The sequence below is a fragment of the Colossoma macropomum genome, unplaced genomic scaffold (assembly GCF_904425465.1).
Source record: "Colossoma macropomum unplaced genomic scaffold, Colossoma_macropomum, whole genome shotgun sequence".
NCBI classification, from domain to species: Eukaryota; Metazoa; Chordata; class Actinopteri; order Characiformes; family Serrasalmidae; genus Colossoma; species Colossoma macropomum.
In genome coordinates, this window is record NW_023494791.1 from 15,820,684 (window position 1) to 15,843,948 (window position 23,265).

General features: G+C 40.0%; 2 protein-coding genes across 2 annotated transcripts; one reads left to right on the forward strand and one right to left on the reverse strand.

The window, feature by feature from the left end:
* Positions 1 to 2,105: 2,105 nt before the first annotated feature.
* galm (galactose mutarotase) lies at positions 2,106 to 7,004 on the forward strand. The gene is given in 8 exon segments (XM_036574110.1): positions 2,106 to 2,500; positions 3,244 to 3,374; positions 3,376 to 3,399; positions 4,752 to 4,958; positions 5,369 to 5,450; positions 6,168 to 6,318; positions 6,452 to 6,626; positions 6,765 to 7,004. Coding segments are annotated over 8 exon segments (1,035 nt in total). The 5' UTR covers positions 2,106 to 2,313; the 3' UTR covers positions 6,843 to 7,004.
* Positions 7,005 to 7,038: 34 nt separating this feature from the next.
* dhx57 (DEAH (Asp-Glu-Ala-Asp/His) box polypeptide 57) lies at positions 7,039 to 23,022 on the reverse strand. The gene is made up of 23 exons (XM_036574111.1): positions 22,914 to 23,022; positions 21,636 to 22,093; positions 21,210 to 21,407; positions 19,468 to 20,378; positions 18,478 to 18,668; positions 18,158 to 18,279; positions 17,864 to 18,059; positions 16,385 to 16,509; positions 16,154 to 16,296; positions 16,020 to 16,065; positions 15,716 to 15,930; positions 15,287 to 15,403; positions 14,206 to 14,302; positions 13,953 to 14,126; positions 12,809 to 13,009; positions 12,397 to 12,673; positions 11,980 to 12,075; positions 11,815 to 11,898; positions 11,162 to 11,299; positions 10,829 to 10,909; positions 10,618 to 10,746; positions 10,285 to 10,485; positions 7,039 to 7,982 (listed from the first exon to the last, which is right to left on the reverse strand). The coding sequence occupies exons 2-23, from the start codon at positions 22,076 to 22,078 to the stop codon at positions 7,839 to 7,841; spliced, it is 4,329 nt and encodes a 1,442-aa protein (XP_036430004.1). The 5' UTR covers positions 22,079 to 22,093; positions 22,914 to 23,022; the 3' UTR covers positions 7,039 to 7,838.
* Positions 23,023 to 23,265: the final 243 nt, after the last annotated feature.

The window sequence follows — 23,265 nt, forward strand, 5'->3', positions numbered from 1 at the left end:
AGAATAGAGGTTGTCACTGCAGCAAAGGGGGGACAAACTCTTTATTAACACCCTTGATTTCAAATGTCTACACATTTTTGGACACGTAATGTACCATAAACCGGTTTATGCAGCTGAACTGGCAAAGAGTACAATTTTAAACTGTACTTAACAATTAATGTAAGGAAACAGGCTTTGACCCAAGTACTACAGCCAAGCACACTGAGAGACTGAACCCACTAAGAAAATAGGTTAGATAGAAGCTAAAAGAAGAATCCTCAGAGGCACTGCAATCTGGGCCTCCTCTTACTCGACAGGCCTACTTCATACATCCACACTCACGCTGTTTATCTGCTAGCAGGTCAAACTCCTCAGTTGCTGCACATCCAAACATGTTTAAGCATAGTACATTAAAATGAGACAACTAATACAGATAAAGTTTACAAATGCACATGTTCTCATGTCCTTCTTTTCTGTTTTGTATGTTTTATTAGTCCAGTTTGAAAACAGGTCAGTTGCATATTATGGACACAAACACTGTCAGTAATACCAAAATTATTACTAATGACTGATGTGTAATGCTAAATAACACTATCAATGCATTATCTGTGTTCATGAAAACATAGCACAATGGCACAATAATGGCAGACATTAAAGGGCATAATCTGACTTCAGACCTAGATTCTGCATGAAATTTTGAAATGTCATCAAAGCAAAGCATTAAAAATAAAAAGACCCCATTAGTCTTATCTGTTCAGTTTAATCATTTATTTTGAATAGCTGGGTTAAGATGAAAAGTTGACACAAGGTAATAATTAAATCAAATTTATGGGACCATAAGCACACATCACCACACAGATAACCACCACCACAGAGAGGAGATACATCTCTCTCTCTCTCTCTCTCTCTCTCTCTCTCTTTTCTCAGCCTTAGTGGCAAGCATGTTCTACTCTCGTATTCTCTGTGCCTCAGCAGAGGTTCTTCTGAGTGCACACTACCTTAATGCAGCGTAGGGTCGTTTCTTTCTCTATTTCATTCTTTTGTTCAGTCACATGCAGTTAAGTGTCCCTGTGAAAACCATGTGTATAGCATCACTGGTTGGCTGAAAAAGATGAAAAACTACAGTGTACAAGAACACTTAATTGTTAAATTAATTATAATAACTAAACAAATACATAAACTTAAAAACAACAGCATCTTGCTCATGAAACAAGACTGAACACTATCCCATATTCTCTCAATAAAAGCTTTATACACCTATACCAACGCAATAACCACGTCACACACATCCTGATAGCAGGCAAGGTCACTACTAGCCATAACTCTTCATTTTATGCTAGTTGCCAACCCACTCTAACTAATCCCACTGCACGATACAAAATGACTCAATAAAGACATACACACACGCTTAAACCAAGGAACAACAATATTAACAACATAAACCACAACATTTAACGTCCCTCTGGCGGACGGGGCGGGCCTGCATACCGCTCCCCTAAAGCTCCTTTTCCAAAACCGGAGCTGGTGGCAGCCTCCTTAATATTATAGAAAACTTTCAGTCCATATAATTGGGCCTGTTTTGAAAATGAATAGCCTAAATACATTGATAATGTAGTGGTCTTGACAAGTTAGCTCTTAAAGGGGGATCATACCTTTTTTACTGATCACACACACACTCACACCCACACCCACACCCACACTCACACTCACTCCCACACCCACACCCACCCACACCCACCCACACACTCACTCTCTCACACACACACACACACAAACACACACACACTCACTCACTCACTCTCTCTCTCTCTCTCTCACACACACACACACACACACCCCCACACCCACACTCACACTCACTCCCACCCACACACCCACCCACCCACACACACACACACCCACACCCACACACACACTGTAAACCATGCATAAAATCAGATTTTAAATGATGGCCACGCCCACAACGATGATGCCACGCCAATGAAAACAAACGCTGGATGACACGCCCCGTCGTGGTAATTATTCAGAACAGTTACAGTTGATTGGCTCCTGTCCCTCACGAGCGGCGCGGCACGAATCTTATTCGTTCCTCTCACTTTTTTTGAATTCGCGCTGTCACGCGGGGCTCAGACAGAGAACTTCTGGCACGGAGCGCCACATATATTTCAAAAGTCATCACGCTGTCGCGTGCTGATGACGGCAGTTTCGTCACATGTTCAAAGTCTGGTGTGTGCGGAGTGTCAGCTCCGCTGAGGAGGGAAATGTCTGACTGATCGCTGAAAACGGTTTGTTTGTTGTTTTTTGTTGTTCGCTCACCGCGGAGCTCCAGCCGACATGTGTGAGGTGAATAAAGAGGCGCTCACTTTGGAGTCCGCTCAGCTCTCTGTGGAGAAGTGGACACTACGATCCCAAAGTGTCAGTGTAGAAATAGTCTCTTTAGGTGCTGTCATAACCTCCATCAAAACACTAGACCGGAATGGACACACTGCGGATGTAGTGTTAGGCTTCGACGATCTGGAAAGTAAGTTGTCCTCAGCTTGTTCACTCAGTCAGTGTCTTGGTGGGTCGCTGAAAGTAACTTGGAAGCCCTTCGATTTTGCACATTGTGACTTTTCACATCTGTTTGTGCTCCTGCACTCGTGAATATGTGGACCTTCTCCTGCGTTTTAGGCGTTATAATCTTAGTTTAAATCACAGTAAGTTAAATGGAACATAAAACGGATTCATAAGCAAATGATCCCTGCTAAACAAATCACAGAAACCACAGTTTTTGTTGGTTCATTGGTGGTGTCCAACAGTCAAAGGTATTTGTTTTCCTGATGGGTTGATTTCACAGTTGAAAGGATTCCAGAAGCATTTGATTGTTTTCTAGTGGGACCTAAAGGTGTTCTAGTGGACACTGGTGGTCTCTGGTGATAACCATTAAGCCATTTCCCATTAACCCATCAGGTTTTAATCCTAATGTTCCTAATGGTAATTTTTTCAGCAAGGATGCTAATTCAGCACTTTAAAATTTAAAAATTTTAAAAGTTTAAACTGCCCTCAGTCACAGTCCTGGTCAAGCTTAATCTGTCACCCCTGTAATTCTGATAATGACTGTACATTTTAAAGCTTGTATGCTTGAACCATAGGCAGCATGTCTTCTCAATCAGTCATTGTGTGTGTGTGTGTGTGAGCGTAAACTTGCTCTAAAAATAAAAATGACACTGCAGACTATAAAAATCATAATAAGGTTTGAGTGATTCTGAACATATGAATTCACAGGTTATCTCACCAATCCTCGCTACTTTGGAGCTGTGGTGGGACGTGTTGCTAACCGTATTGCTAAGGGCCAGTTTGTTATTGAGGGAAAGGTGTACAAACTGGCCATCAATAATGGACCCAATGCCCTGCATCGGTGGCCTCAAAGGCTTTGACAAGGTCAGTAAACATGTATGTTTGCGGTGAAAATATGACCAGGTAACATAACAAGCACATTTTTCTGGAACACTGATCTTGTTTTAATTATTCATATAGTTTTATACAGCTCACAGCTTTAGTTGCATTAATCTGTAAATCTTGTCTAAAGCCCTCATCTACTTGTGAAACTTGGAATATCTTCTCTAATACTTTGTCACTACCTCTGTGTGATGCTGCATCGCTGAAAATCTCACTTAAACATTAAATAAGCATTGAAGCTTTGTTCTTACTGTGTATCTACACAAAATACTTCTCTCTATATCTGGGGTCACCCACCCTGGTCCTGGAGATCTAACATCCTGTGGACTGTAGTTTGATCCAACCACACTTAACGCCGCTACTTAACTCCTTCAGAGGTCCTTGATTGGCTGGATCAGGTGCAGTGGGTTAGGTATGGGTGCAGCATGTTAGATGCACATTGGAACTAAACACTGCAGGAAAGTAGATCTCCAGAATGAGGGTTGCTCTATAACAAACTGTGCACAATAGCTATACATATTGGGTATATATTTATGCATATTTTTGTTTGTGATCAGTATTGTAAATACTATGTGAGGTGTGTACAATAATTGCCTCTTTGCCACTCACATTCTGCCATTTCCCTGTGCATATTTGTGACTGCAAAGTATTAGCATCACGGTGTCCGGAGTAGGCCTGGGTGATATCTAAAAATAGTTAGCACAATATTTTCTAATATTTTCTAAAAATTGTGATTATCGATATTATCGCCCGACTGGCCATAGACGAGGATCAGAGGAACTTTCTCTCCAGGTTATAGTTAACTTAGATGCTCTACGCTAACTTTCAGTCATTTCAGCTTGTTTTTTTACTGCAGTGAATCACTTTGAGGCGAGTTCCAAAGCATGTTGGCATTCATTTTCAATTCCATTCATGTAAATTAAATTAAGGGTAATCCGTGTAAATCAAGCATTACAATGCGTAGCAGAGAGATAACACAGGCACTTTCTTGTCAAACCTCTCACCCTCTCTCTCCGTCTCTGTGTGTCTCTTAAATGTGAAGCCCAGTTTCCCAACTTATTTTGCAAGCTGTTTAACAGTAAATTAGTCCTCTCTAGTTCTTTTACCAAAATGGCGATTATTGCGTTTCACACATCACCAGTGGTTTACTTGTCCATCAGCAACGATATCCGAATAGTCCAGAATAACCACAATTCATACTTATGCTACACTGTAGGAGTAAGATTTAAAAAAAAACCCTGAATGAGTAACAAAATAAACATTTTATAAAACCTTTTTATTTTTTATTTTTTTGGCAAATGGAAGTTTAAGTAAATGTCTTTATGATCATTTAGTATGTGTGGACCTGTGAGGCTGTGGATAATGGAGTCAGACTGAGCCACACCAGTCCTGATGGGGATGAAGGTTACCCTGGCAACCTAAAGGTTTCTGTTACATATACACTGGAGGAAAACACCCTGACCGTGCAGTACTTCGCCCAGACTGACCAAACCACACCAGTCAACCTGACCAATCACTCATACTTCAATCTGGCTGGACAGGTGAGACTGAACACTCACATTTACACAGAACTATGAAGTGGTGTAAAAGGTGAGATCAAACGCTCATGAATACAGAAACACTTATAACTCTGAAACAAAACTACAGTATAATGCAGCCTGTCAGTAACTGGACTGTGACACATATGTTTTATCTCTCTACTTCAGCATCCTTAATTTAAAGCCATAATTCTGCACTTGATTCTCATAATCATTGTTTAATTTGACATCAGATGTACTGATCTATTGAGTCAAAACAGAAGTAACTGTGTCACTTATATCTGTGTTCAGATATTTTTATACTATACTATACAGTTCTAAAGTAGTTGCTAACAGATAATATTCTCATTTAAAAAAGAGATGCCAACACATAGAAAACCCATCAATGCTGCTTCTCCTTCAACTCTCTGCAGGGCACACCAGACATTTATGACCATGAGGTGACCGTCTCAGCTGAGGCCTACCTACCTGTGGATGACACCATGATCCCCACTGGTAGCTTATTAGTATTATTATTTAAATCAGGATACTTTCAGTGTTACTCTCAGTCTCAGGCACACTTCCCTTGCAATGGTAGTCTATCTATCTATCTATCTATCTATCTATCTATTGAAGAAAAGTGTTTTGTTGCTTACAGTGAGGAAGAGCATTGATATTTTTTCATACGCAAAGCAGAATGAAAAAAATTATGAGGAAAATGTAACACATATATCCATGAGTATAAAGCCTTAGGACAAAGTCTTAAAAGTGTAGCTCCCGAGTGTCACAAGTCTAAGTGTTGGCTGTATCACAGAGGGAAAGTTTGATACACTGCAATTTGATCTCACTTTCTCTGGGTAAGTAGGATGGCTGGCGCCCCCTGCCATTACTTTGCACAGTGCTGGCCAAAGTGGGTGTCTCTTAGCTGATGTAACAGAACTGACAGTTAGCGCTGTCCTCCAAGCACATAGGGCTGTCGAGTAGGGTTGCATTAGTGACATTTCGAAAAAATGTGGTGGTACATCACGTCTTGGAGGAAGCACGTTAGCCTTTACCCTCTGAGCTTGGTAGCAACTTGTGAAGAGGGAGACCTAACTAGTAGGTGGGGTTTAAAAAAAAACAAGTGTATAGTTTACACTTTAAATTTTAAAATCTGTTTTCTTACAGCTCTTTAAGCCTGAGAGATGTTTCGGTGAGGCATGGGTTGTGAAAACCACAAATTTATCTTTACAGGAGAGATTAGACCTGTAGAGAATTCTCTCTTTGACCTCCGTAAGCCTGTCCTTCTTGGGCCTCGACTGAAGGAACTTCCTGGTCCTGGATTTGATCATAACTTCTGCTTCTGGGTTCCAGGACAACCAAAATTGGAGAGGAAGTGTGCAAGGTAAGGGCCATACACCCTTTCAGGGTGTAAATTATCCAGCTTTTCCATCCAAGGAACCAGCTTCTATATGGTTCTTATGGCATATCCTTTATTCTCCCTATTATCTGACAAATGACTTTCACTCTTGCTATAGAGTGGTGCATCCTGGGACGGGGCGTGTCCTGGAGGTGAGTACCACCCAGCCTGGTGTTCAGTTCTACACTTCCAACTTTCTGGATGGATCACTGGGAGGGAAAGGAGGCACATCATACCCTAAACACAGCGCTTTTTGTCTAGAGACCCAGAACTGGCCAGATGCTGTCAATCAGGTAATGATAAAAAAGGCAAAATCACTATATTTCTTAGTAGATTCTATACATGTGTGCTTTCAAGGAATATTAGAAAACCAGAGACAGGGAGAGAGTTTAAACATGTGAATGAATGTCACTGTACTATTCTCTCCACAGCCCCAGTTTCCTGAAGCTCTGCTGAGACCAGGAGAAGAGTACATGCACACTACACGCTTCACTTTCTCAGTAGCCTGAGGCATTAAAACTGTTATTTTTTTCACTACAGATTAGTATGTCAAGCTTGACAAGTAAAGGCCACAGCTTCCTTTCACCTCTGGTAAAATGTGTGCCATTAATGTGTGCTGATTTTTTTCTTTTATCTATAGAACATTCCAGTCAGATGTTTAATTAGCAAAATCACATTTTAACTAAAGCTCTAATTTCTGTAGAGTTCCAAAGCAGCCACATGCCTTGTTAACTCAACTCATAATTAACAAACTGTTGATTTTGCTCTAAGGGAAATTAGTCAATCAACATGTATACTGTCACTTTTCTGCTTTCATCAAATAAAATCGATCAGAAGTTACATTTGTATAACAAACCATTCTTGGGCTTGTGTTTTATTCTTGTTATGCAGCTCCCATCAAGACATTCCAAATGTCCTTTGGCAAAATATACATGAGTTCATATCATTTGCGTTTATGACGATCATTCATTCTTCACATAAATAGTCAGTCGTTAAACAAACAAATGAAAAAAATAAAACATTCTTCATGCTTTACACTCGATATGTCATGCACATGCTTTCACTTGTAAGTGCTCCTCAATGTAACACTGCAGAACAAAATAAGGCAAACTGTTTCTCCCTCACAGAATCCAATATGGACTCAGTCCCAATTTACAGTATAAATGTAAATCACTCAAGTGGTGAAACTGTATTTTCTATTCTTTCTTCTGTGGAAGAAACAAACGTGACATCACAAAGACAATTCAAATAAATCCTATTACTAACTAAGAAGACTGATCTGAATTGCTCTGTGGTTTATCTTATTCAAGTATTATGAAATCATTCAAATATCTGAGTGTGAGAGCGGTGTTTGCATAGTGACACAATTCATGTTATGTCTTGAAACCGTTGCGTTGTAGAAAAGGCTGGATGTGTTGGATATGACTGAGGATATATGATTATGCATGCAGCAGGTGTGAATGAGAGAAGTGACATTTTAAGTGAGTATGATGAGTGTGTGTATCTCACTGGGTTGAGATAAGAGACACAATGGTTTGGATGATGCGGGAGCCTCGTGGGCAGGTGATCAGGTCCATGCTGGGGTTTTTGATCTTCTCCTCTAGAAGCTGATCCAGTTCCCAACGCAGCTCCTTCACTAGCTCAGCCACCTGCACGCACACAAAGTACTTAAATATGACAGAGACTAGATAAATTATACACTTCTATTCAAGAGTTTGATCTCTGTTTGTCTATTAATAATTTTAAGATGAATATATACACAATCATGTGAAGTATGTATATGGCATGAAAAGTTGAGACTTTTTCAGCATATTTGGGGACACAAATATCAGGTCTTCATTTACACAATGTTGACTTCTAACGTGTTGAAAATCCAGTTGAAATCAGGTGCACCTGATGAAGTACTAATGAATACAACACCTTTAGAGAATATCTTGGAAGAACTTGTCTTATTCAACCTCTCAGGTATCTTGTCTGGTTTACACTTTTTTTCCCAGAGTTTAGAGTATTATGCCAAGATCAGAAGAACTATCTGAGGCCTTAAAAAAGAAGGTTGTAGATGCCTATAAGTTTGGGAAAGAGGTTTGAGAAGTGTTTCCAACATATTAGAAATCAATCCTTCTACTGTCTGGAACATGATTCACAAGTAGAGAAGATTTACAACCACTGCCAACTTATGCAGGCCAGGCCGTCCCAACAAATTTAACCCAAGAACAGACTAAGATGCTAAAAGAAGTACAACATTTCATCACAGTATTTGCAGGTAGCTCTTGCTACTGTGGATGTCAAATCTGTGCATGCATCTACCATAACAATAAGACTGTACAAATTTCACCTACATGGGAGATCTAAAAAAAAAAACATTGGGGCAAGACTAAAGTTTAGTAATCAATGTCTAGTCAAGTACCAGCACTTCTGAAACAATGTCCTATAATAGGCGAATCAAAGAGAGATGTCTGGTCACAGTACTAGAAGCCATGTTTGGTGAAAACCAAAGACAGCATTTGATCAGAAGAACCTCATACTAACTGTAATGAATGTTGATGGAAATATTATGCTATGCAATTAGTAAGAAGTCCCTCAAACATTGCACAGTTGAAATAATTCTGCATGAAGGAGTGAGCAAAAATTTCTTCCAGTATATGTCAGAAACTGGTAGACATTTATAGGAAACACCTACATAAAGTTGTTTCTGTCATAAGGGGCAATGCCAGTTGCTGAAGCCAGGGGTGTACTTACTTTTTCAATAGAAAAAAGATCTCAGTTATTTTTAAATAAATGATTTTGTTTTTTGTTCTATTACATAACACTTTTTTATACATACTGTTCAGCTGATGATCAAATACTGATATGCCCACATATGTCAAAAAACCCAAAACATTTCATTGGGTGTACTTACTTCTTCACATGACTGTACACATAGTATATTTAAATATTATGCACTAGATACTAGTTATTTTCAGACATTTTATTCAATATTTAAAGTGTTTTGGGAATATGTTACACAATTAATGTACTGCTATTTACAATAATTTTTTTGTTTTCTGTTTCAAGGTTTGGTCACCACTTTTGAAATACCAGGCATTCTAGTTATCAGACTCTGACTCTTGAATGACTACACAGCCAAAATAAATTCTCAAAGCTCTTTACAAGCGTAACAAATATAATACAGACCTACTTCACAATGCACATTACTCACATAACATACCCACAGCAAGTACTGACATAGATAACCTAGTCAAACAAATATTGTGCTAGTACATGGGAAGACAGGCAACACAGCGCCTCCTAGAGAGTAAAAGCTGAAAAATACAGCACCTCCGATCTTGGATCATTTACTGACAATGTGATGTAGTTTACCTCAGGAGTGACTGTCCATGCTATTGTCCCACACTGCTATAGAAGTGGTGACACTGCCTATCACTGAACAGAAACGGAGCAGTAAATGTTTCCTGTTGAGTTGTTAGAGGAGGAGTAGTCTTTGATGAGATTTTTGGACTGTGTTGTCTGTGTTAATGTTCCAATTAAGGTTATCACAAATGTTAGTGCCAGGAAATTTGAATGAGTCATTGATGGAAATAGACTTCCCATGTGTGAATATGGGGGTCTTCGGTTTACTTAAGCCTAAAGTTAGTGATAAGCCTAAGTCTATTGTCTGTGCACCTGGTAAGTGCCTGGTTCATTTATTAATTTTGTTAGAACTTCATTCCTGATACTATACAGCTTTCATTTAGATTATTCTACAGCTCAGTTCATCATTCTGGGCACATCTAAAAAAAAAAAAAATCTATCTGCTACTTCAATTCATTTCAAACCTGTGAAAATTACACACAGCAGTATATTGGTTTCATATTTCAAACTTTTGAACGGTAGCGTATTTCAGTGTTCTCTCTTTATTTTACTGTAGTTGAAACTAATTTAGAGCACTGTCGCACAAAAATGCTAGATTACCTGATGTGAGGCGGCGGCGAATCGAATCCAGCCGTCATCCAGAGAGATGATGAACTCCCCACGCTGCAGCTCCACGTTCACCTGCCCCCCACCAAACAGCACCATAGGATACACGCATACCATACTGCAATCGCGGATAAACACCCTGCTGGTCTTCACCTTCTCATGATAGACCAGGTACGGACTGTCATAGTGACGCACCTGCACAGAATAACAGAGCAAATGAAGCCAAACTACTTGCTTAAATGAATCACCCTCAAATACATCTTTATTGTTTTTATAAATAAGCATCTAGAGAACGGTTTGGATCAAAAATCTTGCACGCTTTGTTACCGTAAAGTTGACAGATGAGGGGTGTATATGAACTGCTCCATCATTTTTAGTCACAAAGCGAAGCTCCTCTGCTTTAGGCTGCATCTTAACCGCCCCTTTGCTCGTCTGCTTAAACTTTCCCTTGTGGAGCTCGCACCTACCGAGACACAAAGAATGATCATGATCACATTTAGAGTAAAGGGCATTAATAGTAAAGGTTGGAGGTAAAAACACTGACCTGGACTACATTGGGATAGAGGGCAGCACACAGCATGGCTGACATCAGCTTTGTGTTATCAGCATTCAGGTTTGCCTTAAAGGGAGAAACAGGCACCAGCAATGTGTTAAAGATGCTGCAAACAGTTGTTTTGGGTGCATGTTTCCATATGACTATCAGCACTGGTCAAGAACTGCCTCTGCCACTATATAAGTCCTTGAGTAACTTGTATCACACAAACAGTGCTTTCTTTTTCCAAAAACAATAATTAATTAATTAATTAATACATAACAAAGGTGTGTCAGATAATACAGCAACCAGCATATCACTGTATTCACTGAGTATTACCTCATAGCCTGTGACTTCCAACACTCCATCAGTTCCTTTGGAGCTCTTTCTCTCTATGTCTCTGGCCTTCAACCCATCCTTTACAAAGCCAATATCAGACAGGAGCTCTGCAAACTGTCTTTTGAGACATGCTATCTCCTAGAAGAGACAAATTTCAGACATGTAATAGGAGGTCTATTGATATAACAAATAAAATTAAAGAGCATGTCACAGAAAACCTACGTTTCCACATTAATTCCAACATTGCCAAAAATTGAAGACGTTTAATCCCCATGCCATACAATATATATATGCGATGTCGTGAAAACCAACATGTTCGACTCTTCTGCCTACAGCCGATTAGCCCCATTCACGCTAATGTTATAAAGAGCGTTTCAGCCCAGCACAGACTTCTTTTTGAATGAGTCGCAATAGGGTAGCCAATCAAAAAAGAGCTCACTTACATACATCAGTCATAAAAACAGCCTGTTTAATTCTAAAGGATAAGGAAATGTTAGAAAAGGGTCATGTAAAATGAATTACAGCTGCACAGAATTTAACATACAATGTTAAATGTCATAAGTGGACCTCAGGGAAAAAAAATAAAATACAAGAAAAATGTAAGATATTGTCTTTTTTTTAAATCAACTGTGCTAGCTTGTTGCGAGGCTCACCTGTAGGCCTCGTATAGACAGAAAGTTCTCTCTGCAGTACCGATAGCCAGCCTTGGAGCCATTCTGTTCTGCACTACACCAGCCCTGTGACACACATACACACATTACTACATGTACAGCCACTATTTTATTGTTACCTAAATGCTCATTAGAGAACATAGTAACCTTGTATGCCTGCAGTAGAGCGAGATGGTCACTGTTGGCAAGAGAAAAACTTAATTTCCTCTCATTAGCCTCCTCTCGTTTATCCCATGGAGAGACCTGAGAGAGTGATAGAGACAGAAAGATGCAGACTGAGAGAGATAACATGGACTAATGGACTACTGTAATACTAGAAAGTGTCTTAAAGTCATAGTTTCAGCAAAAATTACATTTACACAATTTTCCTGTTCCCCAAATTTAGTCAATGATTATAAACTTCTATTATTTATCAGCAACATTAGCCTTGTAGCTCTAGTGTGAAACTCAACATGCCTTAGCTGATTGAGTACATTTGAGGTGAAGGGGGAAAACTGTATAAATTAGATTTTTGGTCAAACAGTTTTTTTGAAGCACAATTCTCTTAGCATTCTGCTGTCTTACGAAAGGGCTCTTGAAGGCCAGGCTGGCAGCGATTGTGAGTGCTGGGTCCAAGCAGCGGAAAATGGCTCCCAGCAGCATCAGCTTTCCAATGCGAACGTCCACAGGGAGACAGGCCAGATGCCAGCCTAGTGGAGTCAGACATTCGGCTTCCGTCAGAGCCCCGAGAGCACACAGCCTCTGCTTGGCAGCCTCCAGACTGCCCCCTGCTGGAGGCTCTATGAGACGAGAGAACACAGAGTCCAGGGGACGCTCGGAGAACATCTCCAACACTTTTATCCTGAGACAGAGGAGCAGAGGGGTTAAAATACACACACAATAACCACAAGAACCCAGCATTACAGCTTAAGAGGACCTCAGTGTGTGACTGTAACTGTACTGTGTTGCATAGCCCTGCACACTGTACACTGCACACCTGAGGCACAGCTGCTCCAGAGGCACTCTCTGAATCTCAGGGAGTTGCTGCTGGCTGAGATGGTGGATGAAGCGGTGGCTGGTGAATAGATGGAAACAGACTCCAGATGCCACGCGGCCTGCTCGCCCTTTCCTCTGCAGAGCGTTAGCGCGAGACACCCACACGTCTTCCAAACTCTCCATACTGCGGCTGGCATCATACCTGCATACATGCAATTTAAATCAGTCAGCAGAAAATGCTAAACCAGCGGTGTCAATCTCAAGTCCTGGAGGGTTACAACACATGAAGTATATATTCTTCTTGTAATTTTTGTAATTTTTAAGTATTTATAAACTACCAGAAAAATCTACAGATAACAAAGGACAAAACATGGTAACTTTGTATTACTGTCATCTCTTGTAAAAGCAGATCATACAGCAGAAAAATGGGGAAATTAATTACACTAGCCCCGTGTTCATGAAAAATAAGCTCAGAATTAATTGAAATGATAGCGTCATTTACAAATGAAAACAAAATTATAATTCTGAACACAACAAAAACACAAAATTAAGTCATGCTGTTCCAGTGTTTTGCCCACTGTAGAAGACCAACAGCTCAAGCTACAGCCAAACGAGAGAAATAAACCTGCAAGTCAAATATGTAACATGCAGAAAACTACACGTTTTCAGATTGCCTGAGATGACTTGAATCTGCCATTTTCTATAATATAACTGTACTGTGTTGCATAGTATATGTTCATAGTATATATATTTATAGAAATCTGACAATGTAGTGGAACAACTTTATTAATAATTACTTAAACTTACTTTAAACAAAATTTAACTTTACTAATAATTACTTAAACTTACTTAAAACAAGGGCAAAAGTCTAGAAATTAAACTTAAATAATCATATAATAAGCTCACAACAATCTCGACATGAGAAATATTAGATATATTGACTAGATTTAAAATGATTTCATTTGCCAAGATACCATTTCTTACAGTGCCATAATTGGCGCCTAGGCCACAGCCCTGCAGGTATTAGCATTTCCCTTTTGTGAAATTTAATTCTTTCCTTTTTAGACACTGAATTCAACCCATGAAGGCCCTTCTAATTACATGATGAGTTAAAGCAAGTGTGGGAGGTGAGGACAGCCTCTAACCTTTTCTCTTTCATTCTGCCAGAGTCAATGACATAAACTACGTCATCGATGGTTACTGATGTCTCTGCAATGTTAGTGGAGATGATGATTTTGGTGATGCCCTCTGGTGGACGTGTAAACACTGCCTGCTGCTCCTCATTGGACAGCGAGGAGTGGAGTGGATACACCACACACCTGTAACAATTACACAATATTTTTCAGAAACCAAACAACAGAATCATCTGTATTGATACCATTATAAGCTTATTTGTACCTCTTAGCTGTTCTATTGTTGAACATTCTGTTGGACTGCAGCTGCTCATACAGTTGCTTTATCTCAGCTAACCCAGGTAGGAAGACCAGAACAGCACCTGCAAACAGACACATGGAAAAAAAAGACCAGAATACATTCCATAAGCACACAGAATAAATAACTGTCATTAAGCAGCTCTCACAGGTACAGTACACATAATACATAATTATTTTTCCTTGCCCTCATGAACAGTTAGCCACACTTTGAGAATTGCTAGAAAAATGGATGACGCGCGCCAAGATACCAAAGTGACATGATCAGGTGGTTCTAGACAACCTAGACCACTGGGTTATCAGTAGTCAAATGGGATTAAAACCAACTGAAGTCAATACCATGACTGTGATGTTTGTGCTATTCTCCTCCTATTCCTCTACACCTGACTGTTCGACAGCTACCATCCTGAAACACTATTGAGGTGCTTGGGATTTTGATACAGTTTGCATTACAGTAGGATCATCATATAGCTGCAATTGTCAAGAAAGCCAATACATTAATTTATTTGAGGAGACTGAGAATAGTCAGGGTGACCACTTTGGATTTGACATGAATATACACTGAGGGCATTTGTCCAGCATTAGAGTATGCCTTCTCAGGATGGCATGGAAAGCTCTAGCAAACCAGATCGAAAGTGTCCAGAAATGCGCATGCCAAACCATCACTGGCAGGATATATTCTACCTATCAAAAGGCTCTGAAAATTCTCGCACATTGTGTGAGAAGAAACACACTGTGTAGGGAGTTTGCCTTCAGCCATCTAAACTCTCCCTTCACAGACTGGCTTCCACCCTTCAGGGCCCAGACATCCAGCCAGAAAACCAGGAATAGCCAATTACAGACCCCAAAAATGAGAACTGACAGATAGTGTAAGTCATCCATCCCCGTCCTAAAATGGATTTTAAATGTGTTTGCTACTGCATGCATTTAGATGAGATTTGTTAGTATTTATTTATGCTTTTTTTAAGTGGACTTTGTAAATGCTCTTGAAATTCAGTTTTGTAAAACTGCTATGTGAGTGTGAAATAAAACTCCAATCCAACCATTACCTGGAGGGAAGTTGTGGTCTCCATCTACAATCCACTCAAGGACACTTTCCAGGAGATCCATGTTGATTTTATCCAGGTCCATTGCAGCCAGGGTTTTCACCACAGTCTTTGAGTAATCTTGTAATGAGATATTCAGAATGCTCACATTTAGAACACAAAACATGCATTCAGCACTAGCCATAAATTGTCAGTTAGCAGTTTTGGCAGTGGTGGAAGTAAAAAAACAAAAAAACAAAAAAACAAACAAATATATTAATGTTCTAAATTTATTCAGTTTTTCTATGTGAGTATAACAATCATAGTAAAAAGATACATTTCATTCGTGGTCATGGTCCACAGCCCTGATATTAATAAAGTCACAGAACTAACTGAACAACACATGCTACAACAAATGTAATTATATGTAATTATAGATCTTGGTCCACTTACTTGGATATCGCAGTGTGAGCTCCTGCTGACTGAGCTGCTGGTCAGGTATGGAGTCTTTCACCGCATCTTTCTTCATGAAGGAGCCGAATGACCAACCACCATCGTCATCCATGTCCTCAACAACAGGCCGTCCTCTCCCAGCCTTGCCCCCTTGATTGGACGGGCCGTTTTGTTTTGCTGAACGCCGATATGGGCTGCCATCCTCTATCACATACCTGATAAATATATGCAAACAATAATTATTGCAAACAAATTTAGATGATAAATATATGCAAATAAGTTTGCAGAAAACTCTGCTCTTTACCTAGTCTTAGCAATGGCATCTTCAAGGAAAAACTGCTCCACGGGAATGTACGTCCTACAAGCAAAGGATGGCAATTCATCAAAGACATTTTTGGCCTAATAACAGCATATGAATGTGCCTAATGGAGACTGCTGAGACTTTACCTGGTATGTGGATAGTGGGGCAATTGTGGAAATATTGTGAGAAAAGATCAGCGTTGAGAGTAGCACTCATCAGGATGATTTTCAGATCTGACCTCTGCACCATCAGATCCTTCAGAACCAGCAACAAGAAGTCACTAGAAGACAGAAAGTGATGTCAATGTCATATGCCACCCTTTGTGTATGTGTACATATAAATGAGATCAGAAATAAACTTTCTCTTACCTCTCTTCCGTGCGCTCATGGACCTCATCCACAATAACATGGGTGACCCCACTGAGCTCAGCATCTCCCTCTAATCTCCGTAACAGAACACCGGTGGTGCAGAACAACAGCCTAGTACTAGAGGACTAGAAACAAACATAAATGCCATGTCTCATAAAGCGGCAAAAATGGAAGCTTATAGCCTACCGCCTATCGATAAAATATATATCAACAAAACCATGTTAAGCCTCTTTTAAGGTTTCTGAATACCATTTCTTATAAAAATGGACAAAAGTATGCTGCATAGCTAAAAACTGTTGTAGCTTCCATCTTGAAGCTTGAACTATCCATGTTTTTGACCACTAGTACAGATATATGTATGTCATAGAGTATTAAATGTGCAGGTGGCACAATTCTAACTGGTGGGGTAGCTCTGAAGCAAAACTAATTAAGCAAACATCAGATACAAAACACGTCCTGGTTGACTGAAACATTTAAGGGCTATTGTATAAATTGTATAAATTAGATTTTTGGCCAAAATATCACTTTAATGTTTACAACAACAGCAGAGATGTTGCATATGTGTGTATACAGTACTGTGCAATATTTAGAAACCAATGTTTATTATTAAACATTTGTTTATTATTATCAAACAATGTTTATTAGTACCATTTATTTATTGTATTTATTTATTTTATTTATTTATTTCAAATGGCCATTAAGTACAAAATATTATTTCTCAGCATAGCTACGTCAGAAAAGACGTAGAAAACAAATATTTAACAGAATTACACAGCAGTCTCAATAACTAAATATAATTTCACTTTTTCAGTATTTAGTGTGTCTACCCTTTGCATGGCTTCCATTCTTTTTGAGAGACTCATTTTCAGTTTTTCAAAGAAATCTGTAGGGAGATTCTTCCACACCTCCAAAGTTCAATCTGTGAAGCTGGTTGCATTTTCTGCTTCTCGCAATCCAAGTAGTCCCAAACACATTCAGTTTTGCTGAGGTGTGGACTCTGGGGTAGTCAGTTCATTGTTCAGAGAACACCAGCAGCTTCTTTGTTTGATTTGCAAGTTTTATTATTTTTTGCCTACTTCCATTTTTCAGAAATGGCTTCTTAACAGCTGCACATCCTTTTATACTCAGAATGCTATCTTCTCACAGTGGAAGGATGGACAGAGACACCTGTGGATTTGTTCAGATCTGAAGTAAGAGTGGAGCTTGATTTTCTCCTCTCTCTCAAAGATGAAAGCTTTAAATACTGTTTATATTTGGTGGTCTACCAGGTCTGGCACTGTTATTAAGAGTCCAATTTTCTCTATATTTTTCCTCTTTCTTCTGAAAGTGGATAACTTATATCTAATGTCCTCAGAAATATCTCCAGAAAATGAAAAACTTAAACTATTTAATGGCCATTTTGATGGGACATAAATGAAGAGTGGTCTCTGACTTGAGTACAGCACTGTATGTGTGTATAAGAAAAGACTTCGGAGTTACCCTGATGGTCTCCAAGCGTATCTGGTACCCCGTGGAGTGGCCCAGAGCCTCTGCCCGCTCCTGCGAAACCCTGGTTGCCACAGCAATGGCAGAGATGCGCCGTGGCTGAGTACATATGATGTTGGCTACAGCCTCTGGTCGCCTGCTCAGTGAATCATCCAAGATAAACTGGGGGATCTGTGTGGTCTTACCACACCTGAGTTAAAACAGATATAAACAGATATAAACAGAACTCACCATGTTTCTAATACTCTTTAAGAGAATCTCAATTTAGACATATTATACATGATGTACCCAGTCATCCCACTGATCACGAGAACCTGATTCTTATCCAGAGAGTCCAGAATGTTCTCCTTCTCCTCCCACACAGGCAGCTTGCACCTCTGCTGCTGCATGGAGCCATAGCGCCTGGAAGACTGACATACATGAGATTTAATACAAAGTGTACATTTCTGATTTCAGGATTTCAAGATAAATGAATACAGATTGCCTTTGGAACTTTGAGGTGACTGTACAGAAATGCTTCCTATGCATGTTTCAATTCGTCAATAGCTTTTAAAGCTGTACTAGAGTTTATGGACGTCAAATGTGAGGCGTTTACAAGGCTGTGTTACCGATTTTCTTGTGAACTCTCTGCAAAGTTTCTTGTTCTCCTTCAGAATGTCTTCAGCTCTAGTCTCAGCCTTCTTCCCCATCTTCTTCCTTAAGTTCACATAGCTCTCATTCTCCACAGGAACACATTCTTCACTGTCTTCATCATATTCCTCATCTTCATCTTCTACATCCTCTTTGTTGAGACACTCTGCTGTAGTAAACACAGGGTTGCATGTTCATTACTGCTTTGTTTCTAGGAAAGTACTGAAATTGAAAAAGTTCAATTGACTATCAGAGCTGCACCGATCCATAAGTGTACTAATGTCTTTTCTTCACTGTAAAACATCAAAGACAGAACACTTCTTCATAGTGCTGGAATATACAGTGAGGAGAAATTAGGATTCAGACACATTTGTTTTGGTTAATTACACACTATTATTTACACATTTATTTATTATACATATTTCTATATTTCCGGTGTGCATAGCCACTGCAATGACCTCAAACACACAGCAAAAATAACATAAGACTGGTTTCCAATGGTGAATGATCTTGAATTCTCTAAGCTGTAACTGCCAACGGTGGCTTTGCAATAAGTACTAATGTTATTAATTTGTGGTCTGTGAATTTTGCTTTTAAACATATCTTAGTTTATGCTTATAAATACGTACTTTGGTACATATTTATAAGCACAAAGTCAAAAGATTTAGTGTGTAAATTTACAGTGCATATATGCACTCAAAGTATATTAAATAATGAAAATGCTAATATGTCTAGTGTCTGAACACTTTTTTCATTTCCCTGTAATGCTGCCATAATAAAACAGTTAAAAAGAAAATCTTTATGCTATTTAAAAATGCCAGTTATGCTTTTCATTGTGTACATATTTAATGACAAATAGACCAACAGAAATTTTGAAAACGTTCCTATAAATTATTTATGTTAGTGTTTTGGAAATGAGGTTTTCTCATGACAGTGACAATTATTTGGTTAAAACATGGATAAATTACCTTCTGTGCGTCTGACTCTAAGGGGGGTGATCTCTGAGGTTGGGATGTCAGTTGTTCTGGATGTAGCTGAAGTGCTGGTCGGCATGCTGTTGTCTGTGTTGCTCTTAGGGCCCCGGCTCCTTGTGGTGACAGCAGGTGGAGCTATCACAGGGGGTGGGGCACTATATTTGTGATGAGAAGCTGAAAGAAGCTCTCTGACTGGCCCATCTTCTTCAAGGCAGGAGATGAGGGTGTAGACCACTGGCTCACCCTCTTGCGCAGCTGTAAGTGACTGGCTGAAAAGATATTCTGTCACATTAAGGCGTCCTGCTCCAGAGATTGCATCATCAGTCGTACTGAAGGCAGCTAATGGTGGCTGGAAGGGGTAACGACTTCCTGTCGGAAATCGGACTTCCAGTTGGTAAACAGGGGGTTCAGTACTACTAAACCCAGGTTGGCTGGGTCCATATGGGTCTCTATGGCCACTGGACTCTGTTTGGCTTTGGTGTTTGAACTTGCAGCGGTTTCCGAACTTACATCCTCCTTTTAGGAAGAACTTGCACAACTGAGTGGATGAAGACCCTGTTTGATGTCTACCAGTGGTTGAGTCTGAAGACCTGCTATGGCCCTCAGTCAACCACAGAAGATCCAGATTGACAGTCCAGACATGATCACTGATTCGTTCACAGAAGCGTTCCCCATATATGGCAGTTAAAGCGAGGGCCTCCTCCTGGCGAAGGGCCACACATTCCTCCTGTGAGGGAGGGTCAGGCACCTGAGGGCCGAGGGCTGTGGAACCAAACCTCTCAGCAAACATCTGAGAGAGGAGGAACTCTAATGTTGCTCCAACTTCACCTCGCCCACTGCTCTGCCCTGAGCTGCCTTGCCCTGCTTCCAGGGCTTGCCTACTTCGGTCACGATCAAAGCCATACCTGTAACATGCAAATGTAAAAATGATAATTTATCCAACAATGTTTCTAGAATATTCCTAACTTAATCATTTTGGGACTGAAGACCCCGACTGATCCAGTTTTCAAAGTGGAATTTTTTGCAAGTCTTTGGCTGCACAACAGTCTTTGCTACTGTATATTGCTCTTCATAATGCAACACACATTTTCAATGCGAGACAGGTCTGGACTGCAGGCCTAGCAACTGCACTTTCTGAATGTGCAGCAATGCTGTTGTAACACATGCTGAATTCAACTTGAGTGCCTTGGCTATATCAACAAAAACAACAAAGCTGAAAAAGTAACAGTAAATATCTTGTCTAAACTATTTTTACTTATATACAATTCAAAGTGGATTCACAAAATCTGTTTTTATTCGCACTTCACGTACCATCCCGACTTGGAACTGAGCTTTGTAAAAAAACGAAACTATGATGCCTAAAAGCGCTATGGCAAGACAAATGTGTTCATCAGGCTTTGTTTCTTACTGTATGAGACCAGTAGGAGAACACACATCATGCAAACTGCTAAATAATCGATTCATGGAGAAGGCAGCGATTATTTGGCAACTAATGATCAACTGATAATTGTTTTTAATTGAGCAACAGTAGTATTAATGTAATAGTACTGTGAAAAGGTCTGTTGGGCAGAGGACAGGACAGGAATGATTCTCTACAAGCTAAAATATAAAACTTTGGCTATATGGTCAGTTTGAAACTGAGATGTTGGATAAACAATCTTGAGGGAGGTGGGCTAATCTGTGTTAAACGTCAGTTTCAATCTAACGACATAATGTAGGCATAGAACAATGCGTACCTGCAGAGAGTGCCTAAAGCAAACAGGGAAACAACCGGCTCCGGTTTGGCTCGTGTCTCTTCCTTATAATCTTCCTCATAGGTGCCATCCTCTGCACACTCTACTCCATCATCATGAGTGCTCCAGAACTGACCATCTTCACGGTAGTCCAGCTCATCATACTCTTCCTCCTCTTCCTCTGCCTCATAGTCTGAGCCGCTAGGTTGAAGAAAAAAAAGATGGTTAGAGTTACTGACCAAGAACAAAGACCCTCACATGCTGTCTTGGTAAGGACTCACACCTACTTCAAATCCTCTTTTTAAATTCAGCTTGAAAGACCCCCATGCTTTCCTAGTGTCCCTTCATTTTCCCATCTTACTGTTAAACTACCACCTATCAGCAAATGGTAGATATTACAGTTCAAGTTACTCTTCCATATATACTAACCTGTTTGGTGTGTTGTATTCCTGACTCTGAAGTTCTCTCAGCAGTTCTTTAACTTGCAGCTGGTTTTCTGATGTCATGTGGATCTTCTGTAGGGGCAGATGAACCTGCTCTGATCTAACCCTATCTCGCCGTTCCTCGCCTTGTCTGGGGCCACCTCTCCCATCATAAGAAAACTTGGGAAAACTCTGACCACTGCCTCGTCCCCTGCCCCTACTGCTGCCATGGCTTGTCCCTTGAAAAGCACCCCTTCCTCTGCCTCTGCTTGGTGGAGGTTTGCAGGAGCGACTTGGTCCAAGGTCCAGGCTGAAATCATCTCCATCATCCCAACCACTGGCTCCTTTCCTCCCTCCACCACCCCCTCCTCCACCTCCTCCTCCTCCTCCTCTGGGCTTATTAAACCGTCCTCCACCCCGATTGGGTTTTCCTCTCCTCCTTCCACTCATAACTTATTGTTTCTCCTGAAAGAAAAGATGAATAAATGTGTGTAGAAGTTAGAAATTCTCATCTTAATCCTTTAAATGGGAACTGTTTTATTTATTTGAGTCATTCTGAGTGGGTTAATGTGAAAAGGTTAACTATGGAGAAACTTACCGACTCTGATTTTCTTTACAATGGTGGTGATAGGAACCAAGGATTGTGATGTCTACAACCTAAACAGAGCCATTTTACTTACTATCCAAAACCATGCGTGAACTTTTTATAATAACATAATAGCTGTAAGTCTGAAATAATAAGTCTCCTCTGGGGACCATATTGTCTTACAACATTGTTTTTGTTGTTGTTGTTTAAAAACTTTCTGGAGAAACTTTTAGAGGCATTAAAAGCTCCAGACGTCTGGTTCCCATCAAGATCACTGAAAACAATTCTGACTCAGTACGTTTCTCTAGAACAGAGCACTTCACAACAAACCACTCTGGATGACTTTGTTTACATAATAACCATTTAATTTTACATAAAACTTCATACATCGGATTAGTTCCCATTTAAAGTGCAAACCAGGTTAAATGTTTATGGTGTGAGTTGGTTTATTTCACCGCGCAAGTCTTTATCAGTTCGACCAACCTTACACTCAGATACAAATCTAACCGGCTATTATTCTGTACTTAAAATACATATTTAGTTTAGAGACAACAACAAGGCAGTTAGCCCGGATGCTAGCAGGAGGCTAGCGGACCACTGCTGCTCAACTCGGTGATCCAGATCCAAAGATCCTGATGTTAGTAACGTTTGCTGTGAGCTGATAACAGAAATATGAGAAATATTTGAAAAGACACTCACAAACCACATCGCCCAAAACGTAGATCTGGATCAGTGACAGCTCAAACCGGCTGCGGGAGCAGGCTGGGGGGGATATGAGTGACGCACCTGAAGTCTAGTGTTATTTTCCGATTCACACATTTCAAGTAGAAATTCAAAATAAAAGCCTTTGACTTCTCAGTTGTCTCTTTGGTCGCTTATGCCTGATTAACCCTTGTTCGTTAATCCTTGTTCATGTTTTTGTTACTCAGTGGTCTGGTGAACCCACCGCATTATTGTTTTTTTTTAATCAATACAGCCATAACAATTTATGTAAAAACACCAGATGTTAAAAATATACAAGTGGTCAGCGTAGGGTTCTCCTTCAGCAGCT

Excerpts from the sequence above, each read along its gene's own strand:
- dhx57 (XM_036574111.1), bottom strand. The coding sequence starts at position 22,078 with ATGAGTGGAAGGAGGAGAGGAAAACCCAATCGGGGTGGAGGACGGTTT. Across the intron at positions 11,899-11,979 it reads CTCTACTGCAGGCATACAAG|GGCTGGTGTAGTGCAGAACA; the intron begins GTTACTATGTTC and ends TGTGTGTCACAG. Across the intron at positions 7,983-10,284 it reads TCGCCGCCGCCTCACATCAG|GTGGCTGAGCTAGTGAAGGA; the intron begins GTAATCTAGCAT and ends GTGTGCGTGCAG.